Source organism: Athene noctua, chromosome 10, assembly GCF_965140245.1.
Source record: "Athene noctua chromosome 10, bAthNoc1.hap1.1, whole genome shotgun sequence".
In the NCBI taxonomy this organism is placed as follows: Eukaryota; Metazoa; Chordata; class Aves; order Strigiformes; family Strigidae; genus Athene; species Athene noctua.
The window spans coordinates 1,325,448-1,351,098 of NC_134046.1; the positions used below are offsets into that span (position 1 = coordinate 1,325,448).

The following is a 25,651-nucleotide window of genomic DNA, read 5'->3' on the forward strand; positions in this document are numbered from 1 at the left end:
GGGGCGGGGCGGAGGAGCGGCACAGCGCCCCCCGCGGCCTGGGGGAGCAGCTGCAGGCGGGGGGCGGCGCGGGGCGGGGGGGTCTGCTCTGGACCAAGCGTGCGGCGGCGGTGCTCCGGAACACGGCTGAGGGGGGAGCCTGGCCCAGAGCGTGGCGGGGCCTGGAACACACGCACCTGCGTGGGGCCCAGCTCTGGAGCGGGGGCTGGTGGGGGCACCTGCTCCGGGACACGGCTGGCACAGGGCGGGCACCCGCAGGGGCTCTGCTCTGCAGCAGAGGTTGTGCTAAGCCAGGCTGGCGGGGAACAGGGGCCCTGGGGGGCAAGGGGGCACCCCACCGGGCTGGGACAGCACCCCACCGGGCTGGGACGGGCACCCCACCGGGGGAAGCCAGTTTCCCCCAGCCCGGGCACCTGGCACAGCTCTGTGGGGCAGGGGGGGCAAGGCTGACCGCCCCCCATCCCAGCAGAGGGACCTTGGCCAACACCGCCTGAACAGATGTGAATTCAGGCAGATGCAACCAAGGAAAGGACTCCACTCGGGTCAGTGTTCAGACACCCAGGAGGTGCGTTTTATTGCAAAGAAAACAAAAACCACAACCCTGTCGCTTCCAGGGCCAGACGCGAGTGTTTCTAAGTGTTCTCCAGCAGCAATCCCAAGCAGGGGCCAGGGCTTGCAGGCAGTTTAGGTCCAGCAGGAACAAGGGCGTCGAGAAGGGCTGGGAGCCTGGCTGTCAGCCGACACGAGCCCACGAGGCTCTCATGAGCCAGCACAGATGAAGGTGGTGGTTGCCTCTGACTGTTCAAGCTCCTCCAAACCCTCTGTGAAGGAGAGGTGGCTCCTGCGTGGCTGCGAAAGTGGACGGGAACAGACGAGCTGCTGAGGGCAAGGGCTGCCGTGGGATCCTGCTGCAATGCTCTAAGGTCATTCTGCAGCAATCCATAGGATAAATATACCTCGTTTCATGCTGCATCCTTCGGCCGGAGGGATCCTTAAGGTGGCATCTGGAACTGTATTCTCAACCTGCATTACATACTCCACGGTTACCAGGTCACTTTGCGTTGTTTCTTTACACCCTCCATGCCACCAGGCGTCTGCAGGATGCAGAGCCCTCGCACATGTTGGACTCCGCATCACAGACCCTGTTCTAGTCACCTGGGAGGAATCTGCAGCTTGGCCATCCCAGATCTGGCCACTGTCCCACGGAGATGGAGAGCCACGCTGATCTTGGCCATCACCAGTGTTGCCAGGGGCACAGAGCTCCTCACACTAGCCCCTGATGCTCTCTCAGAAGAGCCACCTCCATTTCAAGCCAGAGCCTCCGTTTTCTGCCTGTACTCCCCAGGATGAGACGGGGCGAGTGGAGGAGGAAGCAGGGAGATGGAGCTGAGGCTGATGGAGCTCTAGACCGGTGACTGCGGGGAACGTCCCATCTCGCTGCTTTGCAGACGGGGATGTCCTCACACAAACCATCCCTGACGTGCTTGGTGAGAGCCCCTCTGCTCACAGGCAAGTCCAGCAGCCCCTCGCCAATAAGACGAGTGACTGTCCTAGGCAAGTCACAGGAAACAAATACGTGGAGCTAAGAAGGGGGAAAAGTACCTTTGTCCAATTATTTTTCGTCTCCAACTCCCAGCAGCCACCAGGTGTCAGTGCGATCAAACGTTTGGCAGATGGGAAGACAGTGAAGTCCGAGTAGGTGGAAAACAGGACTCCAGGAATCAATCACTTTGTCTCCTGCATCTGCTCTGCTGCCTGGCACACCGCTCTGAGAAGTCCAGCTTTGACAGTTTTTGTTAAAAAGAAGTTCAACTACATTAAGGTGATAGAAAAGCTTCCTGTTACAAACGCTAAGACAAAGTTTCTCTTCCTCTAAATCCTCCCTGTGTAGAGCTGGAAACCCAAGCACTGAACAACAGAGGAAGTGGGCTACCGACAGCCTCTCTACAGTGCTCCCCAGCCCGCAGGTCCCCGGAGATGGCCCGTCTCTGCAAGGCTGAGGGGAGAGGGACAACAGTGCAATCGACTTAACAAGATCAGCCTAGTGCAAAAAACATGATACAGAGGAAAAACAAACGGTAAAGGTATAAAAAGTATCACCAGACTAAAGTGGAATGCTATTAACCAGTAGATTTCTGGAGCTAAACTGAGATGATACCGCCAGGTGCACCCTGTCAGAGACAGCAGATTGTTCTCAGCCTCGCGACAGCCGCCCTCACACACTCTCCAGATGCAGAAGAGAGCTCTACAGCCTCCGGAAAACCTTCAAACCGTAAGAAGCCAGAAGAGCAAATCAGGAGAACTTGCTAACTTATTAATAAGCCCGCACAGTCCCCTTGGCTTCTTTAAAGTCTGAAGACTTCACACCAAATGAGGAGGTGCTGAGCCCAGCCAGAAGCATTGCTTTACCAGCTCCTTGTTGTTTCTCTGAATTAGTAAAGGGGAAGAGAAAACAGGGCAGCAAAGCAGCTCCTAGCAACGATGTGCATCAAGGAAGTGTTTTGTGGGTGAACTGATTCACATCTGATCGGTGCCATTATCTTTTTAATAGCCACGGGGCGTTAAAAACGTATTTAATGAGGATTATAGGAACATTTATACGGTGAAACTGCCTAAAGGCCATGGCCATGCCAGGCCCTGTTATGCTAAGTGCTATACAAACTTAAATTTTAACTCCATGCTTTAATTTACTCACCATATCATAACAACAACTTGCATTTAATCCTGTGAGCTCCAAAGTGCTATCAACACAGCCACTGAACTTGTGCAGTCTGACTGCACAGACCCATCAAACTCAGCAAGGGGCGGTCACGGACTGTCCCCCGTTACCAACTGCTGGGCAGGAGAGGGAACTCCTCCGAGCATCTCTGCAACCCTACCGACGAGATAGGAAAGGAGCTGATCACCTCCATCTCCTACAAAACACAGGGAAAGGTATGGAGGCAGCATAAAAAACACTGAAAATGGGAATCTGGATAGGAAACCAAAGACTGTTGCCTTCCTTGAATCCCTAACGGACTGATCTCCACGTGGTCCTACCTCGAGATGATCTGTGATTCAGTTTGTATGCAAAGCGCTATGCAAAATGAAACAACAGACTCGTACCTTGGCTTAGGCACTCACAGCAGGGATGAACATGCTAAAATATCTGTACATACAGGGGTAGATTTACAGGCTTGGCATCAGGCTGCATATCTGGGGTCTTTCTGTACAAAGGTTCCCTTAGAGACCAAACGCGAAGCTGCATCTCCCAGTAAGCAAGGATGCAGATCACCCTAAGAGAGGAATGCTGCTGCCTCTGACAGAAGCAAGTCCCTCAATCCCTTGATGACAGACGAAACAAATGTTCTGGGATTTCAGGCTTGACAGTAGTTCTGAGTCTCAGTTTAGGCAGGGCTCAGAGAACAATTATGCATATTCACGTGCCTTTTATCACACATCTTCAGGGAGCTGGAGCCTCAAAGTTGCCTGAGGCATGCCTGAGAAACGTTCATCGGGGAGCTCTTAGATCTGATTCTCATCTCATCTGAACTGGCTTTTACACTTGCTTAAATGCAGTGATTTTAAAGATGTTACCCCAATTTACACCTGTGGGACATTAAACATTTCCCCCCCTCAGGGCAGGATGTGGAAAAGGAAACAAAAGGACCAGAAAATGATCTGTTTCCAATTTTTTACTTTTCTCCCTGTATAAAAAGTCTCACATAGTCTTTACCTCAAGAAGACCAACTGAAACCAAACTATCCTGGAAAACAGAACAGGAGTGGAGGAGGCCTGCCAGTCTAAAACTGATACTTAGACAAGGGATACTTTGCTGCTGATTTCACAGGCTGTTGTGTGAAAGAGGCATGTCAATGTCCTTTTTTGAGCAACTCTCCAACCTAAAGCAAATTTTCAGCTAAGATGCTGCACCATGGCACCGAATTCTCTGCAGTCAGCCAAGCAAGAGTAAAGTGCTCAAACTTTGCAAACTCAGCTTGGAGCTGCGGAGCTGAAAAAGGGAGTGGGGCTGTTTGTGGTTCAAGGGGGGAAATGAGATGACAGTGGGATTTTTTTTTCCCCCGAATGTAAACATCAGCCCATCTAATTAGCAGCTGAATGCTAGAGCACTAGAAAACCTCTTTTCACATGTGGAATGCAAACTCTGCCCAGGATATCGACTGAGTCTTGGCTCCCCTCCATCCAGAATGCACCTGCAGGGACTGAATGGGATCTCAAGGTCAGGATGTGGCTGCCGTAGCTCCAGCTGGACTCCCAAAGTGAATTTCCTTCCCCGAGCTGGACTCTTGGTGGCAGACTTAGCCCCACTGCCTTGTTTCTCAAGCCCAGCCACTACCAGAGAGCTACAGTAAGTGCATTTAAAGGTGATAAAAGCATTGGTGCTACTGACAGGAACACACACACAGAGACCTACAAACCCACCCCTCCCGTATCCCTCTGTTCAGTGATCCTCCCGGCTCCAAGCCCCAGTGAGGGCTCAGGACTTCTATTGGAAAAACTTGCCCAAAGACTTGAGCCATCCCAAGCCTTTAAGAAGTTCCTGAGAAGCCACCTGATCCCATGGTCCATCAGTCAAGATAGGAGAGAGACAAATGTATTTAAGGGGGTGGTTCCCTCCCTTCTTTTTCTAAAGATGCGTGTCTTCCTCAAACACATCCACATCCTCGCTCGCCTGCTTATTGATCAGGACATCCCAGCTGTCGGGGCCGTTGATGGTGTTTCCACCGTTCACGCTTGGCTTCTTCTCCTGCATCTCTGACTGGCTGTCACTGGCCACGTCCAAGGTGGGGTTGTCATGGCAGCCGTTCTCAACAAAGCGCAGCTCCTCGCCGTGCGACTGCGAAGGACGAAAGGAACACAAACGGAGACAAAGGAGGACAGGTCTTAATGCTGCTGAGAAGCCCAATCAGACCAGGCTGTAAGGGCCACTGAGGACTCTGCAGGGGCAGTGCGAGAAGGTAAACTGACTCCTGGCCCAGCCCTCGCAGTGGAAATGAGCTGTCCTGAGCACAGCAAGAGACAGGTTTGCATCTCTCACACCCGAATGGGCGCCCTTGCTGCTCCAGCGCTATGTCCAGTAAGTAGACAGGGGAAAACAACCTCCCTCTTAACTTTCCAATCCCCTCCTCCCCAAGGGCTAAGAGTCTGGCCACCTCCTCCACCCGTCCTGTGCTCACCATGTTCTTCATCTTGGGCAGGCGTCTCTGCCAGCAGTTGTATATGAGCCCCAGTACAATGATGATGGCACAGATGGAGCCAATGATCACCAGTACCACAAAGAGTTTCCCATAATCGCTGCGTGTCTGGTTGGGGTGCGACTGGCAGCTTGTTGTGGTTGAGTAATTCTGGATGCCAATCTGGAAGGAAAAAAGGAGTATACTAAATCCTCTGGCCTGCAGACAGGTGGGATCCTGTTCAGACTTCCCAGGGTCCAAATACAGGGCCACCACTGTGGGCAGAGGAACCAAAAGCCAGGGTTGGGGAGAAGGATGTATGCTGTCCTACACGACTAGAAGGCACACGGCTAAATTTAACACCATCTTCAGTGAAAAGTGACACGTCAGCAAATGACAGTAGGCACAGTCTTACCCTGATCACCTGCACAAGGACCACACCTATGTGGAAGACAAAGAGGCCTCCATGGGAGAAACTGCCCAAGATTATGAGTACCCAAAACAAAACATGGACCACTGAGGGGTGCTGAGGCTTTGGCGACCGTGTGACAGAGAATGAAACCATAATAAATAGATTTTCATTAAAGCTCTGGTCCTAAGAGGGTATAGCGGTCTTTCCGCTGCCTTGGAAGTGGACAGCTGCCCACTGATTCCAAAAGCTGCCCTAGAAACGGGCCCCTGTGGTTGTCAGCAAAGCCCAACACCAGTCCCAGTGACTCGGCGGATTTCAAGGGGGTTACATATCAATTCAACAGTATGACCGGTGTAAGAGAACACCCTTCCTCCTCCCTCCAGGCGCAAGGTCGGCACAACGAGCAGCGTTTCATTATTGATAGAGCTGGAGGCAGGTGGTGAGGTGCTGCTCTGGTAGGATGCACGTTCACACAGGGTCACAGTTGCACAAAGAGGTCAAACCTTGCGCTGACGCAAATCCTTCTTTCTGGACAGATCTAGCCGCTGATACCTCAGTCACACAATTTCTAGAGGGTCGGCTCTTCACACTTTCTCTAGTGTAAGCCAATCAATACAGCACTGAGCACTTAATTTGCTTTGTCTAACTGCACCGGTTTGTCAGGTCAGGGAAAAACCTGAGAGCAGACAGCCAGCAAGGCCGTGGCCCAACTCTGCTGCTAAAAAGGCAGCAGAATTACTCCAGTAGTGTAAAAAAACCCAAGCTGAACTGGGCACTGAGTGCCTACACGTCTCACAGGCCTAAGGGGCAAAGTCAGATCATGGGACTAATTTGCCCTCATCTCCACCCTCTTCCAAGCCGCCCCGGGTTAGAGGGGAACAGGCGAGGGCTAGGGGCAGCTGGAAGCGCAGCCCAGTCCTCTGCCTGCTCTTGCGTAGGCACCTGTCTAAAGGGGTGGGATGCAGACCCTGGGATTGCAGGAAGAAGGTGTGTGAATGTGTCCCATCTAGTACAGGCACCTCTCCCCCCTCCTCCAGCACAACTTGAGCTACTTGAGCAGCCCGTGTAGGTAAATCAGCTGTAGGGTGAGCAGGGCCAATCCTGGGGCTCCGCAGCACCCTCCTCACCACAGGCAACAGTGTCGAAGGGATGAGACCCAGTATCCCAGCAAAACGAGCGTGCCAAAAGCAGCTTCACAACCACGCCAGAAAAGCAGGGAGGGAATAACCCACAGTTACTCCCTTAATGGGAGCAGACGTCTGATGGCCTGGCGACTACCAGAGAGGAGAGAAGGGAGTTTGCCAAGTGCCTGACTCATCCGTTTGCCTGCTGTGGGTTCAGCACTTGGCTGGACTCGGGTATGCTCCCAGTTTTCAAGGTGCTTATTCTAATTGTATAGCTAGTCTTAACGAATGGATGGAGACAGACGGGCTCTTACCTCTGCTAAGCTCCTCTTAACATCCCCCAGTGCCATGAGAACATCTTTTGTAGGGATGATGCCTGTAAAGGAGAGGGAGAGATCAGTGCTGCTCTCAGCTCAGGTAGATGTACCCATCACTGTGAAGCCCCCAACAGAATGGGAAAGTGCACTTTTGTTCAGTGGTACTTTATATGAGGAGGCTGAAAGAATGCAAGGACCACAACCAAATGCTCTTTAAAGCGGGGAAAATAATCCAGGCATGAACTGATGCTAGAGGCACCTAGGTGCCCTCCCCACAGCTACAGAAGCTCTCGGGGTCTGTGTGTGCTCTGGAGTGAGCAGCAACACCCACAAAGTCAGGGATGCTGCCCGATCCAGCCTCCCTGTCCAGCACAACTCCATCCTGAGCTGCAGCACTCCAGGGATCCCCACAGAGCTCCAGGCTCACCAGCCACAACCTTTCTCAGGAGTGTTTTGCTCGGCAGAGCAGCCTGGTGAGGTGCTGTGCTCCGCTCCCGGCAGGAGACAGCTCCAGGCAGAGCCACCGGCCCAGCTGAGCCACCCCTTCCCGGGAGCCTCCCTCCCTCCCAGCTCCCAGGTGCTCTCCGAGGCAGAACAGGAGCAGTCAGGGAGGATTTAGAGGCTGAGGCCCATTTCTCCCTTCACTTGCACAGCAGTAAAAAGAGGAACTGAACAAAAGCTTGATTATTCAGAGCAGAAAATACTTTGGTTCCTGAGGTTTCTAAACTCAGGGGTATCTCCCAGCCCGGCTGTGCTTCTGGAGTTCAGAACTGGTTTCTTCTCCAGGAAGGGGGATGTCCCTCTCACGATGTCATGAAGTTAGTTTAGAAGACCAAATGTTCACCAAAGCCTTTTCACCGGCACAGGCTCCAGCCCAAGGGCTTGGGAGACATGCAATGGCATCAGCACAGCAAATACCACTTAAATGTTAGCTCTATTTTCCTGTCACTGTGGGACATTTCAGAATACTGTTGGCTTTTTTTTTCATATAGGCCATAATGTCAACTTTATTTTTCTTAGCTGTCTACTAAGCAGGCAGCAGCACATACTGACGTACAGGAAAAGCACCCCCCTACCAAAAGGGGGGTCCAGCCCAGCCCACCTTCCACTGTCAGCTTTTGTTTCTTTGGGGATGCAGGGGAGGCACTGTCAGGACTGGCCCAGTTTGGACAACACTCATGTAGTGTTAAGAAGTGAACTAAGAGCAGGCTGCCATGTCCCACCATTGCAGTGGCCTGCTCCTGAAGGAGAGTACGTAAGGACTGGGATTAAGCTGAGGGACACTCGAGTGAAGGCAGTCCGGGGAGGGAGCAAAGCAGGAGGCAAAGCGCAGAAGATGGAGCTTCATGCAAGTGGCGGGGGACAAGCCAGAAGGCAGATGTCAAGAAAAAGGGTCTTATGTCCTCAGTCCCCTTCCATCTCTCAACTGGTGGGATTGAAATGGATTGGAGAGTGAAAGCTCCTTCCTCCATTTGAGAGCCCCTTAAACACACCCCCCCATCACGGGAAGGCTCCTTCTCTCAGCACTTACCCTGTTCCCCCGCCAGTGTCATGAGCAAGTGCTTGTCGTTCTCGTTGGGTTTGCTCAGAGAGATCAGCCAGCGGTCCTGCAGCCCCTCTGCCTGCCTGGAGAAGGCATCCTCCACCAGTGCCAACAGCTGGGGACCCCTCTCCAGCCGAAACTCCTCCTGCCACAGGAAAGGGACCTTGGTGAGCACATGGTGGGACAGGGCAGGTGTAGCACTGCAGGACTGGCAGGGGGCAGCGCCCGGAGCCCTGAGCCAGGCGTGCCCAAAAGCCAGCGACGCTAAACCTGGTGCAACGCTCTCCACACAGCCCCGGTACCCCAGCCTGGACCCACACACACATCTCCTGACACATCAACCCTCCTCCAGGGCTCCTGTGGCCGCCACGCACCCCACACGGTGCCAGCCCAGCTCCCCCAGCACACAGTGACGTTATGGTGTAAGGCCAGGAGGAAGCAGCCAGGTTCTTCCCCACAGCCAGCGCTGGGTCAGCAGGCGCCGCTCAGCCTGACGTGCTCCAGCCATCCCTCAGTGGGCTCCTTTGCTGCTTTCTCACTCCTGTGTTTCTATTCTTATCTCCGGTTGCCATGCCAACCTGAAGGCCACACAGATGATTAATAAAATGGAGAGCTCCTGTTGCCATGGCAATTCGAAGCGCTCAGGGCAGGCACAGGCCTGTGCCGAAAATGGCCTAATTGGAAAAGACACCGATGACTGAGGCCTGAATCACAAGGGGCTGCCAGTGCCTCCTCTCACCAGGTTACGGTCTGGGCGCGGGGGGGCAGGAGCCGCAGCAGGAGGACGCAGCACCAGGACGCAGCACCATGCTGCTCAGCTCCAGCCCCGGCCCCCCTGGCAGCCTGCGGCCGGTTTGGGGGATGCAGAGGAAGGGGGAGCAGCTGAGCCCAGGAGCAGGAGGAGGACAGAGGTGAAATGTTTCTAGCGATGGGGAAAACAGAGGCTGAAGAACACAGATAGATGCTCTGTGGTGGAGAAAAGGGAGCTGTGAAGGAGCTGAGGTGGAGGTCGGCTCCTGACGTGTAGCCAGTGTTGGGTCAGATCCTGCAGCCCTCACTTGGGCAAAATTCCCAGGTATATTGAGTGGGAGAGGTGCCCAGGAAGAGACCGAAGTGCCTGCCTTGCCCAGAGCCCATTAGGGAGATAAACGGGCTGCCAGCTTAACCCAGCAATACAGACATCAGCCCTGCAGCAGGTAAAAGCCTGGTGCTCTGGGGAACATTAAGGCTCAAGGTGCGACGCTCTGGGGGGGTTAAGCATCCTCCACGTCCCTCAGCTTTTCAGCAGGACTCGGTACCACACTCGGTCAGGGCATCAAAACATAGGAAATACGTGAGGAATCCCCATTCCACTAATTTAAACTACAGCACTTGCAAATGCAGGTTCTCCCTCACAACCCTGGAAAGCCAAACACCACGGGGTTTGGATACAGAAACCAGAAAGCAAAAGGGACAGGCAGAGGGTAGGCAAGCTGCCCAAAGTGAGTAAATTACCACGGGTAGGAAGGAAACGGCATCAACATCAGTGGAAAGGAGAAGAGCTTGATTCCAGCTTCAGCCATGCAAAGTGGTAATGGGAGGCAGGGAACAAAGCAATGTTCCTGTTAAATATGTATGTTGACAAACGTCCCTTTGAATAAAGGGGAAGACAGCACAAATCATTCCTTGGGAAATATGTTTTGAAACATGAAATCAAGTAGAAAAACAGTTCAGTCCTGCCTATCCCAGGGCACTGTCTTCTTTTAGCAAGGCAGAACTGAGGATTCAACAATAAAGACAGAGTTTGGTCAAGAGACATCTGCTTTTCAGTTCTCACCCTTCTAGTAGTTTAAACTACACAAGTGCAAGTGACCACAGGGAGGAAGCTACCACATACACAGAATGAACGAGCATTTAAACTCCACAGAAGTGGGAGAAAGAGCAAGGGGACTAGGACATGGAGGAAACAGGGCAGCAGAACTTTGGTTTTCAAGGACCAGTTTTCTGAGTTGCTTTTGCGAACTGTAGCAGAGATACTTAAAACCCTCCAAACTGGTTTGCCTAAATCAGGAGGAACAAGATGGCTTTTCATCCACCCCTAAAGCAGTCAGCATACTTTACTGTGTATAGGAATCCCCCGTTGTCCCTGCTCCCAAAAAGTTCACCTTAAAAAAATAAAAATGCCACACACAAAAACCCCCAAGAAGTCGCCAGTAGTGGCAATAAGTCAGAGCCACACAGTAACAAAGCAGCTGGCTCTGCCCAGAGCAGGAGCCGCAGAAAGCAAGAGTACAGACACACGAGGCCAGAACACAGCTCCCCGATGAAACATTTCAGTCTCGGGCTGTCAAGCTCCTAATCATTTCTTAGAATTATGAAAGGCACCTTGACCCCAGGCCTTTCACAACTGGTTTTAAAGTGCCTGATAAAAGGCCCAGCAGAGGTGAACGAGCCCTTTTACCAGGGAGCCACAAGGGGCTCCGGGCTCATGAATTAACTGCAGCTTTATGGGGATGGATGGACAGGCATTGGATTAGCAGAGCGTGGCTGGTTAACAGACCCAGATAACACACGAGATAACAGGGTGGGGAGAAGAGGCACTTAAGGAAGATTTAGTGACAGCTGCTTGACACCGAACCATTTACACTGCAAATGGGGAGTCCCTATTCCTCTGAGCCATCAGAGGAACATTACTATATCCTGGAAGGAGGGGAAGGAAAAGGAAGAGAAGGAAGGAGAATCACGCTTCAATCCGGCCACATTTCCTACCAGTAAGAGGTGCAACGTTAAAAGCTCCCCTGTCTCATGACAATGCAGGTACTGACTGGCACAGACTAGCAGCCAGAAGTTAGTCAAAATCCAATATGGGCCTGACATGTGCTAGACTTTGAGCAAAATCTTCTCTCTCCACCCACTCTTTTCCCTTCTGGAGAACAGGAATATTTCTGTCTTCCTCCCTTTCTCTCCACAGCCTCTACAGGGAGGTTGAGGTTTAGTGCTTTTCAAATGTTTTGCAGTGAAAGCAGACAGCAAGAGCTGCGCCTGCCTCCTCTTCTCTAAGCACTATTCCCCCCATGCCATCAGGTCTCTTTGGACTGACTTACACAGTCGATGTTATCTGACATATTCAGGATGACGTAGTTCTTCCCCGCAAGGTTGCTCCAATCTTTGCAGATCACCTGGAGAGACAAGGAAAAGACAGCTGGGTTTGGGTAGCGAATGCAGCTCTCCCGCTGAAAGCACAGGGTACACAGGGAGAAGGGGCTGTGCCATACCCCCGAGAAGCACTTCTCCAAGGATGTAACTGCCCTCTAACTCTGTGTTACGGAGGAATCACCACGCACGGGGCAGGGACAAAGTTCCTGTGCCAGCTTGCCACAGCCAAGCTTTCCTCTGTCTAGACTCCAGGAGGACTCAGGTACCCAGGGGAAAGCTCTCCAGCCTGCAGCCGTACTCTGTACGTGATCAGCACTTAACACAAAACCTAACCAGGAGCCTCCGTGGTCCTTAAACAAACCAGTGAGGAAGGGCAGCACTTTGCAGCCAGGACTCAGAGGGACTACATCACTTGCTCAGGGTCCTCAGTACTGTAGGGCAGAAAGCAAAATTAAAAGCTTTCCCCAGTACTTTCTCACCAGTCAGCTCCTGCTACCTATCTCCCCTTAACCAGCTGCCAGTTTGCTGGATTCAGGAACTGCAGTTCACCTCACACCTCCTCTCCCATGGGCTCTCCTAGACCAACATCCTCACAGCTCGCTGGACCCCGCTCCACCTGCTCTGCATCTGGTCCCTCTGCAGGCAGCAGCAGCAGCAAAAATAGCACTTGCTTCTCACTCCCTCCCCAGAAATCCTCGGGGCCGTTTTTGTCCTGACACTTCCAATAACGCACGCTGAGAAAACAAGAAGCTTTCGCTGCCGTGCGTGCCCCAGAGGGCAGTTGTTTATTAGAAGCAGGATTTTGTGCAGCAGTTTGTTGGGGAAGATGTGAGGGGGCAGAGCTTTCACCGAGGATCACGGATACCTTAAGAAGTGCTGTGAAAAACTCTCTCCAAAATTCAGTTTTGGCTGGGTGAAGAGAAGAAGCCACTTCCACCAGTCACACTGAGGGACATGGGTAAGGTTAAGGGGTTAAACACCCCCCCCCCCCGAGAGAGAAGAACCCAGATATCTGACTGCAAGCTCCCACCCCGCCCTGCGCCCCGCGCTACCTGTGCTGAGTCCCAGGGCAGCTCCGTTGGCAGCACGGCCACGCGGGCATCCCCAGCCTGTGGTGACAAGCTCCTCTCTGCTGCCACGGTCTCAGTGGCTGACTCGGTGTCATTCCAAACGGGATCCAGCGCAGGCTCATCAGCCCTGTCCCACGGAGACGCAGAAGCAGCGGGGTGCTGCTCACTCCCAGGAAGAGTCTGGGTGCCTGGGGAGCCGCCTCCAGGAGAGGGTGTCCCCACGGGCGTTCCCACTGCCTGCTCCATTTCGGTTAGCACCGTGGGCTCCAGCATCTCCCACCCCACTGTGGTCTCCGAGACCTCCTCTCTGGCCGAATGCTCTTCCCCACCAGCCTCCACTGTGGTCTCTGCAAGCTCTGCTCTCGTGGTAGTCACAGTCAGCTCCAAATCCGCTCCCCCAACAGCCCACGTGTCCCCAGCTGTCACCTCAAAGGGCTCTTCTGAAACACTGGGAGACCTTGCAGCAACAGTAGTAGAAAAAACAGAGGACACAGGCAGAAGACCTGGCCCCATGCTGCTCCCAAGGTCTAAGCCTGGAGGAACAGAGTCCTCTTCTTGCCCTCCTATGGCTGCCTCGGTCACAATACCTGGCCTGGCGGAGGCTGTGGAAAACAGAAGAGTGGAGTCCTCTTGGCCCTCTGGTTCAGAAGAGGTAGCCTCTGGCTCGGAGGTCTGGAGGCTCTCCACTCCTCCTCTGGAGTGGTCTATCGGGAGCAGCCCCTCCTCTTCCTCCAGCGTGCTGGAGAAAGGCGTGTGCAAGTCAGGCTCAACAAATTCTGCCGGCGGCTGGAGAGTGGCTGTTTCCCAGTTGTCTTTCACCTGTGTCCCATTCCCTTTCAGCAGGGCCTTCTGAGACGCAGCAGGAAAGCTGTAATCTAAAGAGAGATCCAAAAGACTTTGTGTCACATCCCAAGTAACCATAAACTTTGAGAGGCAGAGAGCTGGCTGCATTGTGTGCATCTAGCCACAGATGGGGCCAAATGGCAGAGACCCTCTAAGAGCAGGCAGCCTGCCACTGAGAATAACAATTCCATCTGATAAGTGCAGTGCAACCTCCTGCGCTTCCCCAGCTCCCCTGTCCCACCCCAGTGAACCCACTTTCCCTAGGGATAATTCACATGTTCATTCTCTCCACTCCGTCCTGCACTTTCACAGACAGTAATAAATAAGTTTTGACTCCTGGCATCCTTAAGGTGAGGTTATGAGTGTTAGGAATTGGGCTGGGACCCAGAGGTTCGTTTCAGATGGGATTCAGGCAGGTATGACGTGGCAGCAGCAGTCAGTCACAAGCTAAATGGGAAATACTCGGGAAGAGAAACAAAACCAGATCCTACTCCCTGGCACACCCAGGTAATACCACCAAAACCTGAATCAACCTGGACATCTTTGAAATGCAGAACTTCAGTTTGTGCAGTGCATAACAGCAGAAGAGTCATCCCACAAACATCTGCATTCAGAGATTCTCATGTCATTAAGGAACAGTTTTGCTGCAGGGAAACAGAAAACAGAAACAGGAGCCAAATCTAACTCCCCTCTCTCCAGCTTCAACCCCTGGTTGTTCTGTGGCTCTGACCATAAATGCACATGATGCTGCCAGACCAGTGTAGATGCTGAAGAAGATGCACCCCACGAATGTAAGGTCAGAGTAGGCAGGGGCTTCTTCTGGAAGCCCAGCAAGGAGCTGGGATCCCGGGATAAGGAGAGTATCTGTAAGATCAGACGCGTTAAGCACAGAGTGACAGGCACAAATCCAGCAGGCATAAATCAACCTTCATCTGTCTTGAGAAACTGCCTGTACCCGAGGAGCTGTTTGAGGAGTTTGCATCCCAATGAACTCCGTTTCTCCCCAAGAAGAGCACAGCACATACTCCGACTGAGAAAGATCAGGAAGATGACCCCTCTGCAGCTAGAAACGAGCACCTTGCCCCACCTATGGTGATTATTATTATTATTATTATTATTATTATTGACTTGCTTGAAATCCCCAAGGCCCCCACATCCTCTCCTGCCTGCCAAAGCTGATGCTCCACGGAGCAGAGTGGGCAGCAGCTCTCTGGATGCCTCACAGAGCAGACCTGCACAGGGAATCTCCTGCATCCCTGACTCCACTCCCTCGCCTGCTGATGCCAGAGTGGGTGCGAGCTCCCAGGCAGGGAGGGCCATGTCAGCAAACACATCCATTGCCTTGGATACTCCCTGGCAACCAGGACTGCCCATGCTGCTCCTGCAGCTCCTCCCCATCCCTCCCTTGCAGAGAGCCCCGTGGCTCCCTCCACCCCGAGCAGGAGGTGCAAAGATGCTCCTGTTCAGCTGGCAGGTGGCTTCCCTAACCCACAGCTTATTCCCTCCGTGCTGTCAGCAGCTCCCTCCAGATGCTGTCCAGAGGTAAGTGTGATCCAACTGACCTTTGGAGCTGTGATGTGGTGACTGTCTCCGAGTTCTGGCTGCAAACAGGCACTGAGATCTACTGGGCACCGCAGGCACGAGCAATGTTCACTTTGTGGCTGTGTTTCCATGGAGAGCACCCATCCTGACTGAAATTCTGCTCAAGGACCTTGAGGATTAAAAGATTTTTGCTACCCAACAGCCTACCTGGTGGTGCTCCCTCAGAGGCCAAGGCGGCTGGTAAGAGCAATCAGTGGCAGCACAGACAGACCGAAACCAGCTCCTCTCCACTGCCTGGCCCTGGTCTTCCCAAAGGCCCTTACCAACAGCTACACAGCCCAGTGTCTGCAGACAGGGTCACTGCCTTGCTAGATGGATGGTGGTTGACAGCAGGCACAGCCGCAGACCACAGCGTTGAGGACACCAGGTCGGGACCCTCTTCAGAGAGATAGCGAAGTTTTAGTGCATCTCTCAGGGCTCTTCTGCTCCTCCCCCTGCAGGGATACTCAGGGTTTGCACCAAACCCACTAACCTCAGCAGGAACCCGGCCTGCCCTGGTGTGCTGTGGGTGAAAAGTGAGGGGTTTGTCCCTTAAAAGAAGGTTCTGTCAGATGAGATGTTATTTTCAAGGCTCAGTGATCCAATCTGCCATCTTCTTTGCCTAAAGACACTCTCAGCTATTCTCGACTCCTCTGCATCTCCTCTCTTCCCTGCCCCTCTTCCCACCTGGAGGAGAGCAAGAACTAGCAGATGGGCACAGCAGAAAAACAAACCAGGGAAAAGCAGCGTGAGGTTTGCCCCGTGGGAGCTAGAAATGCTGCTGGCCTGTCAGCTCTCCTTTGAAGTCACACATTCGACCTTTCCTTTAGGTGCTCTGTCACAGACCAGGCAGCTCCCGCGGGGAAAGCCCCGCGTGCTGCAGCCGTGCTGCCTCTCTGCTGACGAGATCTAAGGCCGGCAGAGCGACCGCTGCCTCCGCCATCTCTCCCGGGGGATGGAAGCGCAGGGAGAACCCATCCCACTCTCTCCCAGCAGGCTTCTGTCTCACAAGGCAGCCAAAGACTGAAACCCGAGCTGCTTCTCTGGGCCAACAAATCAACAAGGCAGAGGCAGACACAGGAATCCTCACACTCACTCCTAACTGAGTTAACATCCCCACTCGCAGGATAGTCTCTCCACTGTCCTGCATGCTAAGCTGGGAGCATCCTTCTCTTGTACGGTTCATAAGACCCCATGATTATAACCTCAACTCCCCTCCGATCTTGTGAGAGCTGTTATCCAGATTTGCACGGAGAACAGTGAAAATTGAGGTGTTTTGGTCACAGTTGTGCTTGCTTGGGCTTCTTAAAACAAGGAGCTCTCCATGCAAGCCATTTCCCAGAGGGGCTCAATCACTTTCCAGGTTCAGAGGTTCAAGGATGGTGAGTCAATCCTTCCTTCCAGACTTTCCAGCTAGACACTTAGTTCCTGTCTGGAATCACCTCCTACTGTCTCACTACCACAGGTGTCTGTCCACTTCTCAAGACCAGGTCTCTAAGGTACTCATATTCTCTTCTAGTTTACATCCCTCTTCTAAGATCTGAAGGAACTTTTGCACCCTGTCCATCTCCTTGGTATGATCCCAGCACCTTCTTCCAGACAAGTTGATTTTTGCCACTCACCTGTGCAATGCAGAGCCAAGAGCTTTCCCATTTAGAGAGCGTTCTCAGCATTTCCCTCAATTGCCCTCACCCCCAACCGTAAGGGAACGCAAAGGGCATCTCTCATTTTTAGTGGCTCCTTCCAACATTGATCTAGCAGTTCCCCTTCAGCAAGTGGTCTTCTAGACCCTACAACCCACTGGCCCACCTGGTTGTCCTCTACCTTCAGCAGAGCCCCTACCCCTGGTTCCCACCCTGAGCACGTGGAAGTGCACCCACAGGCGAAGGTCTAGCCGTGCTGGTGCTGTCCACTCCCACCCCCACCAGGTTCTGTGGGGAGAAACAGCAACCATGGAACAGAGGCCAGACAGACTCGGGTGACCTGCGCTCCTGCTGCAGAAGCGGGGCAGGGTCTTCTGTTAAAGGAGACAGGTAGTATGGAGCTGGCTGCAATGCCAAATTTGTCAGGCTCTTTTATCAGCTCGTCAGATTTCAGCGAGGAAGAAGAGCACTGCCAAAGAGAAGGGAGGAGGCAGTAACTGCAAACACCATCGGTGCCTTCCCTGCCCGGGTCTCCTCTGGAAGTGTCCCACCAAGATCAGCCGTAGGCTGGAGCACAAGAGGAACTTGTGGCCACACACAGAGGTGGCATGTGCCACCTAACCCTTCCAGTCATGAAAAAGAGCAGCCAAGCCACAGTGCAGCCAGCCTGGCCAGAGGGCGGTCAGAGGGGGCAGCTCAGAACCCAGCACCCCTGGCCAGACAGCCCAGCAGGGATGGACCAGGCGAGCGTGGTGGGCAGCCACAGCTCCACATCACATACTCCCAGAGCTTCTCAGTCACACCATCCCCTGGGAATCTGGCTCACCTATATGAAATTCCACACCTCCACCTCACCCCTGTGCCACCACATCCTTCGCTCGCCCCCTAATGCGTTTCATCAGGAGCAATATTACTCACGTTGCAACATCCAGCTGTCTTTTCCACCCCCACCCCCCAGTTCTTCCCTTCCAAACTCTCTTGCAAAGACCCTCAGGCAGTATTTTCTGAAGAAGCCATCTCGCACTCCCAGTCCTGCCCTTCACATCTCCCAGCAGACCTCGTCTGGCTCACACAGATTCATTTCCTTTGCCCGAGGAGATGATTTGTCCTGGGAGAGGTGAACATGAGCTCCAAACCTCTGCGAGAGCCGCCACGGAGGCGATGTCCTGCTCGCTCTGAAATCAATACCAAAACTTCCCTGACACCAGATGGGCCTAGACTTGGCACTGTGCCAAGGCACGGTCCCCCAGCCAGACTTTTAATTCATCACATTTCTGCTTCCCCTTCATTCAGAAGAGCTGTCTCACCTACTGCCCTGCAAGGTTCCCTACCCTGTATTCGCCACTGCTAGCTGTTTAAAGCACCCGCGACAGCTCAGAAAAAGGGTGACCCTCTTTGTTTTTAGCACACATAACCTGACCATAAGGTCTTTATTGGATTAAACTGGAAGATCATGTTAACCAGCGATTGAATTACTGGTAACTAGAAGGCGCTGTAATAAAGAACATTCCTGGGCTTCCACCACCACCACCCAGCCGGACAGCACCGTCCATACTAAAGTCCCCGCCAGCTTTGGGAAGTGCAAGGTGCCCTCTGCTTAAAACGCAGCCAGGTCTGCGGCAGTATCTGCGGCAGCGTAGAGCAGTGGGTCTCGCTACAAAAAGGCACACTCCATCGGATTGGAACTGCAGGGGGATTTCAAAGAGGCGAATGCAAGTACTGGTGCTGGAACTGAGCCAGCTGGGGCTAATATCCTCATCTTCCGGAAGAGCGAGGAGAAGTTACTATCTGTGAGTCCAGGACAGGTCCACACACACACACAGAAGAGATCATAGTCAAAAGAGAGGCCCAGGGTAGCAAAGTGGTTAGGTCTCATTATGCTTGGAATCCAGGTAGAGCCTGGGCACCGAGTGCTACAGCGGCTCCCAAACAGCCCCAGGCCTTTTCCTGCTCAGGGTACCAACTGCAGTAAGGCCAGAATAAACCACCCTCACCCAAACACAGTGTTGGCTGGGGATGGCTGCTCCAGAATACCACTACGCACAGAGAAACCCTCTTTGCGACAGGTCAGCCTTTGCCAGCAACGTGCCGGGCGAGATGGCTTGTCCCGAGAGAGATCACCTCGTGTGAGCGGGCACCAAACCGGGGCGACAACAAGAGGCACCCTGGGAGCTGAGCTCAGGCAGGGGGCTGCACAGCGCTAAGCTGCTTATGTTGACGGTCTTTACCAGGTGCTTCATTTCATTAATGCTTGGGTTGAACACGGCTTTAAGAACTGCAGATCTGCTGTCAGTCTGGATGAAGATGCAGATTTCTGTAAGGCTGAGAGAGACTGAGATCTCTCTGGCCAGAGGCAAGTAGCTCACCATGAACAGGAGTGAATCTCACTACTAGAGAAGAGTTGGGGATGGAAGATATTTTATCCTATTAGCTGGTCAGAAAATTTAGTTTTCTTCAAATACAGTCCTTCTAACTTGTCTGTCCTGCTATTGCTCATCCTAACTCTCCTGGGAATCCCTTCTGCTAATTACTACAATTAAAAGATTACAATTCCAGCCCCACCCCCCTCAAAGTGCCACATGCCATCCCAGTAAAACTAGATCTGATAGCTCCCAGCAGTCATGCCTTGCTCTTCAAATGCACAACCTTGGAGCTAAAAGCCCAGGCCCTGGCTGTAAGGAAGCGAGCTCCATGCCAGCCCGCCATCACACTGGAAGATGTGATGATGATGCACTCCGCTGCTCAGGGACCCAGCTGTTGGGCAAGGGAGGAGAGGGACTGAGTGCCTTCATTCACAAGTCTTGCATCAGTTTCCAGGAGCCTGAACTTCCCAGCAAATAACGATGAGGCTACCTCAGCCTAGAGCCTTCACTGGGCAGGGAACACACGGGGCACTGCGTTCTGACTGAGCCAAAGGAGAACACCAAGAGGCGCAAACCAGGGAGCGCTCCAGGACGGACACGCCAACACACAAGTCTTTCACTAAAAATCAGGGACCCAGAGGGACCCGAAGCCCTAACACCACCCATCTTCTAGCCCTACTAAAAGAGATGTTGCATCTGTTGCCCAGGAGTTCCAGTGTGACAGCAGGAAACCACAGGGGATTGGAAGCCTCCAGGCAAAACGAGATGGGGAAGGTGGGAAGAAGGGAAAGGAGGACAAGAAGGGCCAGATGCGAGTCGCTGCAGGGCCAGTGTATCTTCAGGGTTGATCTGTGGCCCAGGCCAATCTGATACCAAAGGTGAGACAAAGCAGCCAAGCCCAAACTACAACCGGAGAAGCTTCTGGGTTCCCTGGAAGCCCGAAGGCAGTGGGATGCAGAAGTAGCAGGTTCACAGCTCCACAGACTTGCCTCCTGGCTGAAGTATGAGTCACACACGGCTTCCTTCCCTAAGGATATGGCATCCACGTTCCCACCAGACCTAATCCATCTCTTTCAGATGAAGCTCTGCTGGGCAGCAGCTGCGCATGGGTTAGCACACAGGCAAGTGTGCACTGCTGTGCACACTCAGACAGAACGAGACAGGTATCAGGGCCCTTCTACAGGCTGGTGCTCACTGCTGTCAATACAGATTTACTGTTCCGTAGCATAAATCAGCAAAAGCACGTTATTCAGGAGAAAGAGAGCTCCAGGCTGAGCTGTGCTCTGCCAGTGGGAGTTTGTTCTCACTTTCTAATGGACTAACAGGTGGCCCTAGATGCCACATGTTTTATAGAAATATTTTTAAAGGATGTTCGAGTGCACTTAGAAAAAAAAAAAGCAGCAGCTGCAGATTGTTATTACTTTTTATCTCTTGCAGTCTCAAAGTCACACAAAGGCAGAGGAGTCTCCCCACACAGACTTCAGAAGGAAAAAAGGAAAAAAAAAAAAAAAAAGAGATGACTAATACAGTTTTGAAATCTCAGGAGATCTAGCCTGTCTGCAAGACCACCACCAATTCCAGGCCCCAAAGAGAAGCCAGCACATGTCTCCTTTTGTAGCAGAGAATTTTCACTCTCCAGTAGGATAACAATCCTGTTTTGTGAATTGATTGATGCAGGGTCTCAGATCTGTGCCTGGGACAGAACCACTGACCATGCCGGGCTACATTTCACTGTCAGTCAGAGAAACCAACCCCACATAAGGAAAACATATACCATGAACCTTTTTTTTGTTAAACAGCAGCTGTTTGAAACTGTTTAATGGATTTATATGTTGAAAATAATCTAACAGATGTCATCACACAGTTCCACGAGGTATCACATGGCACCTGTCACACATGCAGCATGCAAGATCCATGGTACGTGCATCTCGTGCACAGGCTCTGCATGACAGGAGAAGGCTGCCCAATTTAGGGATGCCATTACAATATCCTTTATTGTAAAATGACACACAGCAGGTTTCTAATTAAATTTTAAGTTGAAATGTGCTCCCAGCTCTTGAATAATTCAAGCTGCTCTATTAACCAAGGTTCTGCAATGCTACCGAGACATGAGCTCTGGACACAGCAACAGCCAGGGGAAAAAAAAACAGTGCTTGGAAGCACAGAAGCGGTTAGCTGGGCAGAGGATAGGGCAGGGTACGCGTAAAGGACAGCTGAAAGAGCACATCTGTTCATGGAGGAAAGCACTGCAGGCAAGAACGGAAGGAGAAGGGAGCACGTTCTGCATACAAATGGGGCGAGGCACGTGCGGGAGGCGAGGCTGGGCTGGGTACCCAGCGCATCTCGCTCTCAATGCACAAGCACACGCTGTTCTCCAAGTCACGTCCCGATCTGTGAGCACACGCAGGTGCCTGCTGGCACACATCTAAAAGCGGCGCTGAGCGCGCTGCCAGCGCGGGGAGCGCCTCGGCCCCAGCGTGTCCCCCGGCTGTGCCGCCAGGGCCCCGCACCAGCCGCCCCGCCAGGGCCCCGCGGGGCAGCGAGAGCACGGCCGGGGAGTTCAGCACCACCGGTGCTGAGCAAAAGGCCCTTGGAGACCTGAACTGGGATGGCCCCTGTCCCGCCGCGCGCTGGGCCCCGCCGGCAGCCTGAGCCATCGCGCTGCGCCAGCCCTCGGCCCTGGGTCAGCACAGGCCTTTTTTTTAGATCACAGAAATAGAAGCAGAGATAAAACAAGACTTGTGCTTTCTAGTTGCAGACCTCGGTCAGACCTGCTGAAAGGGAGGCAGCGATACCGGGTGAGGGAGGAGGGATAAGGCTGAAGCCTGGCCCCTGGGTAACACTTAATACATGCCCCACATGACACTTAAGAGCAGGAACGTGTGAAATAATCTTCTAAGCTACTGGAAACCCTGTAATTCTCCTCCTCCTTCCTCCCATCCCTCGTCCTGAGAGTGCCTCAAAGCCAACGAGGGGCTCGGGGGGAGACCCCGGAGGGGACTCAGTAATCTCAAAAAACACTCCACGGAGGAAAGCCGGCTCAAGCGCTGATGGAACTCACTCATTCTGGCCATGACTCACCAGGAAGCAGGCAACAGGAGAGCTGCCCAAGGGAGAAAACCTGCTGTCTTCTCTCAGGCCAAATCTCCACCGAATTCACAGAGTGAGGAATCAGAATTTGACCCGGGGAACCCAGCTTTGACTCAAACCCCAAGACAGCCTTGATCTGAGATGGAGTCTTGAGACCTTCAGGTTGTGCTTAATTGACAGCAACAGAGAGGACAGAGAAGAGAGCATAGAAGGGGGAGAGAGACAGAGAAAGAAGGGCACGAGGCAATGGGAAACTAGGTGGAGGCAACACGTTTCCTAGCTCATCGCAGCTTAGGAATAAAAGCTCAGCTGTAACTTGGTTTCTAAAGCCTGTGCTTGCTCAGGGTTCGCCGGGGACACATCAAGCACTGAGGTGAGAAAATAGAGCTGACGTTTAATCTCAAGCCCTCTTAGCGAGAGCTGTGTCAAAGCAGGAAGACAGATCCCTGCATCCTTCCACCTCCCCAGAGTCCCTGCAGAGTGCGGAGGAAGAACGGGGTAAAAACAACCTACCTGTTGCCGGTCCCAAGTCCAGGCTGGAGTCGTTGAGCTCTCCCCCATCTTCCCAGAAGTACTGCGGGGGCTGTAAGATCTTGGACTCCTCATTCTCCTCGCTGGCAAAGCCCGACCCTGGGGCAGCATGCAGAGAGCCAGGGGCAAGATCAGGCTCCGCAGCCTCTGGGCTGGTTTGCTCGTGGGAATTCATGGCCTCCAGGTGGGACATCATGGCAAACTCCAGCAGAGACGTTGACGTGAGGCCATCGGCAGTTGGCTCCGAGGAGGAGGCAAGGCAGAGGCACAAGGTCCCTGTAAAGTGACAGTAAACCTGTATCAGAGATAGGGCTGACACCCACTGGGCTTGGGCTTGTCTTCTTGCAGCCTGCTCCTGCCAAACCAACCGCCTTCGGGGTGACCTGCCCCTCTCCGCTGACGAGGAAAATGGGGGTATTTTGGGAAACATCCAGAGCCACGCGGAGGAGCATTCGCGTCCAGGGGGAGTCAGTGCCAAGCAGCCATGCAGCCTGAGGCACCTCTCTTCAGTGGGGCAGTGATGGTTCACCCTCTCTGAGGTTTTTTGCCTCTTTGAAAAGACCAGGTGCCTCGTTAATCACCCCCCCTGGAGAGGAGGTGGAATGTCTCATACCGAAACCATGACATTCTGGCCCTGTGAAGTCAATGACAGTTTCCTATCCGACCGTCACCCAGGCAAGATTTCACCCCAGTGCTCCTTATCTGCAGCTCTATTATACGCAGGGGGACTGATTTAAACCAAAATTCTATACATCACCAATACTAATCATGTTGTAAACCAGCAGGCTGAAAAATCTATTTTTAAGTCATTGATTTGAACTTAATTCTGCATTTGTTTTCAAAAGGAAGGGCTGAATGTCACAGCTAAGAATTAAAATCTACCAACAGCAAACGTCTACCTAACGCTACGCAGGGGGGCAGGTTGCATTTTACACTTTTCTTTAAACAATTATGTCCTTGTTATTTCCATTTTATCTATTAGAAGGTTTGATTGACACTTCTCGATTCCTAGATGAGACTTTAATTGCGATTTGTGTCAAGGTACATTCACACGCATACTGAACTTCAATCAAAATGCAAGAAAACAGCACCTGGAACTTGGCTTTATTCAACGGATAAATACCATGAGAAATATGGAGACATAAGGAAAAAAATGAGATTACCAAAACATGTTTTACATTTAAAACAGTTTTGTTAAGCAAGCAAAGTAACTAATTTGGGTGAACTGAACCAATTGCTTCCTAGCCCTCTGTTCTTCAGCGCATTAAAACTAGAAGATCTCATCCTCTCACAGCTGATTTTTATTCATAGTTTAGAAGAAAAAAGGACAAGTTTTCCCGCTTTCTCAGCTTATACTCTTTCTCAGTTCTTAATGAACTAGTCACTGAGCTGAACTAATTGAATAAGCTGAAATGAAGACTAATTTGTTATTTTTCTTTGATAACTGATCTTCTAGACAAGAGAAACGCATCAGATCTAATCCATCCGGACTTCAGGAAAATCTCTGATACAGTGCCTCGCGCAGAATTACACGAGAGGCAAGAAAAGACACCGATTAGCAGGAAAACTGTAAGGCAACTGTAAGGCATTTGCTATACGAAAAATGACAGAGACTTGTGCTGGAGGGAGGCTATTAGTGGAATTCCTCAAGGTCTGTCCTTGGATCTGCTGTTCTTTAACGTTTTCCTAAGTGACCTTGGAACAAAAATTACGAACGCGATAATGAAATTAGCCAAGGACACAAAGCGAGGAGACATCCTCACTGTGCAGAGAGACTGTAGGTACAGCTAGGTGATCTTGAGAGTGGAAATAACAGAAATATTATGACAATAAATAGTACAAAGTGATAAGTCACCACCTTGAGAACTAGCACCAAACATTTCTGATACAAGATAGAAAACCATCCATTACAAAATGTTTTGAGAGGAGAAACTCCTGTATTAGAAACAGCCCTGAGATATCACTGGAATGCAGATGTGAAAATGCTTGCACAGTCCTGAAGTATTAGAAATAGAGAGATTTTACAAAGCACTGCTGAGACATCACCTGGATGCTGCACGCAGATCAGAACACACGTGGCCTGGAAGGATTTAAGCAGAGCTGAACTGCCTTCAGGCAAGGGCGCACGCCAGGCAGCCTCGCCAGGTTCCTTCCCACCACTGTGTCCTACGGCTCCACGTCCCAGAAGGACAAATTCAAATCAGGGCAAATGCCAAGATGAGCTGTGGGGCAACGGCAGATTGTGCTTTCGCTGAAAACATCGGCTTGTTAGCACAAAAAGTTTGGGATTTGCTGCTCACTTGCCAGGCTGTGCCAGGCTGATTACCAAAGCTGTCCTGGGAATGCTGGAAGCCAGAAACGCTTTTCTCAAGCCTTCTGCCTGCTCCAACCCTATCCACCTTCCTCCACTATCCCCTGAACTGAGCAAAATCCAGCATTGGTTACTCCTTCCCAAACACACTTGGGCCAGGCTTCAGCACTTCTCCATCATCTCGTTTATTTTGTTCTATTGATCCAAGGCAAGATCAGCTGAGGCCGGCGCAGCAACAAAAAGGGCACAGCAACAGAGGCAGAGTATCAAAGGGGAGGGAAGCTACTGCAGCATCACAGAGCCAACCAAAGTGCCTCTGGGCATCTCTGGGGATGGGCGGGCTCCCCGGGAGCTGTGCATGCACACTGAAGTCCACCGTGGGAAGGAAGAGTCCACACGTGTCTCGTGCGTGAGCAGGGATGTGGAGGGACCTGCCCAGGCCAGCCCCCGGCGCATTCAGAGGTGCTCACCGGGCTCCAAGGTGATGGGGCCAGACTGGGCTCCCCAGGTTGAC

At 52.4% G+C, this 25,651-nt stretch overlaps 1 protein-coding gene across 1 annotated transcript in view; it reads right to left on the reverse strand.

Annotated features, from left to right (window-relative positions):
- Positions 1-543: 543 nt before the first annotated feature.
- The window catches only part of PODXL2 (podocalyxin like 2), a 33,206-nt gene continuing 8,098 nt past the window's right edge, over positions 544-25,651 (reverse strand). The window contains exons 2-8 of the mRNA XM_074913929.1: positions 22,809-23,102; positions 12,758-13,650; positions 11,654-11,728; positions 8,559-8,715; positions 7,025-7,086; positions 5,178-5,357; positions 544-4,837 (exon numbers count right to left, since the gene is read on the reverse strand). Coding sequence (XP_074770030.1) covers positions 4,628-4,837; positions 5,178-5,357; positions 7,025-7,086; positions 8,559-8,715; positions 11,654-11,728; positions 12,758-13,650; positions 22,809-23,102 — 1,871 coding nt within the window. The 3' untranslated portion in view covers positions 544-4,627. The remainder of the gene's footprint in view (positions 4,838-5,177; positions 5,358-7,024; positions 7,087-8,558; positions 8,716-11,653; positions 11,729-12,757; positions 13,651-22,808; positions 23,103-25,651) is intronic.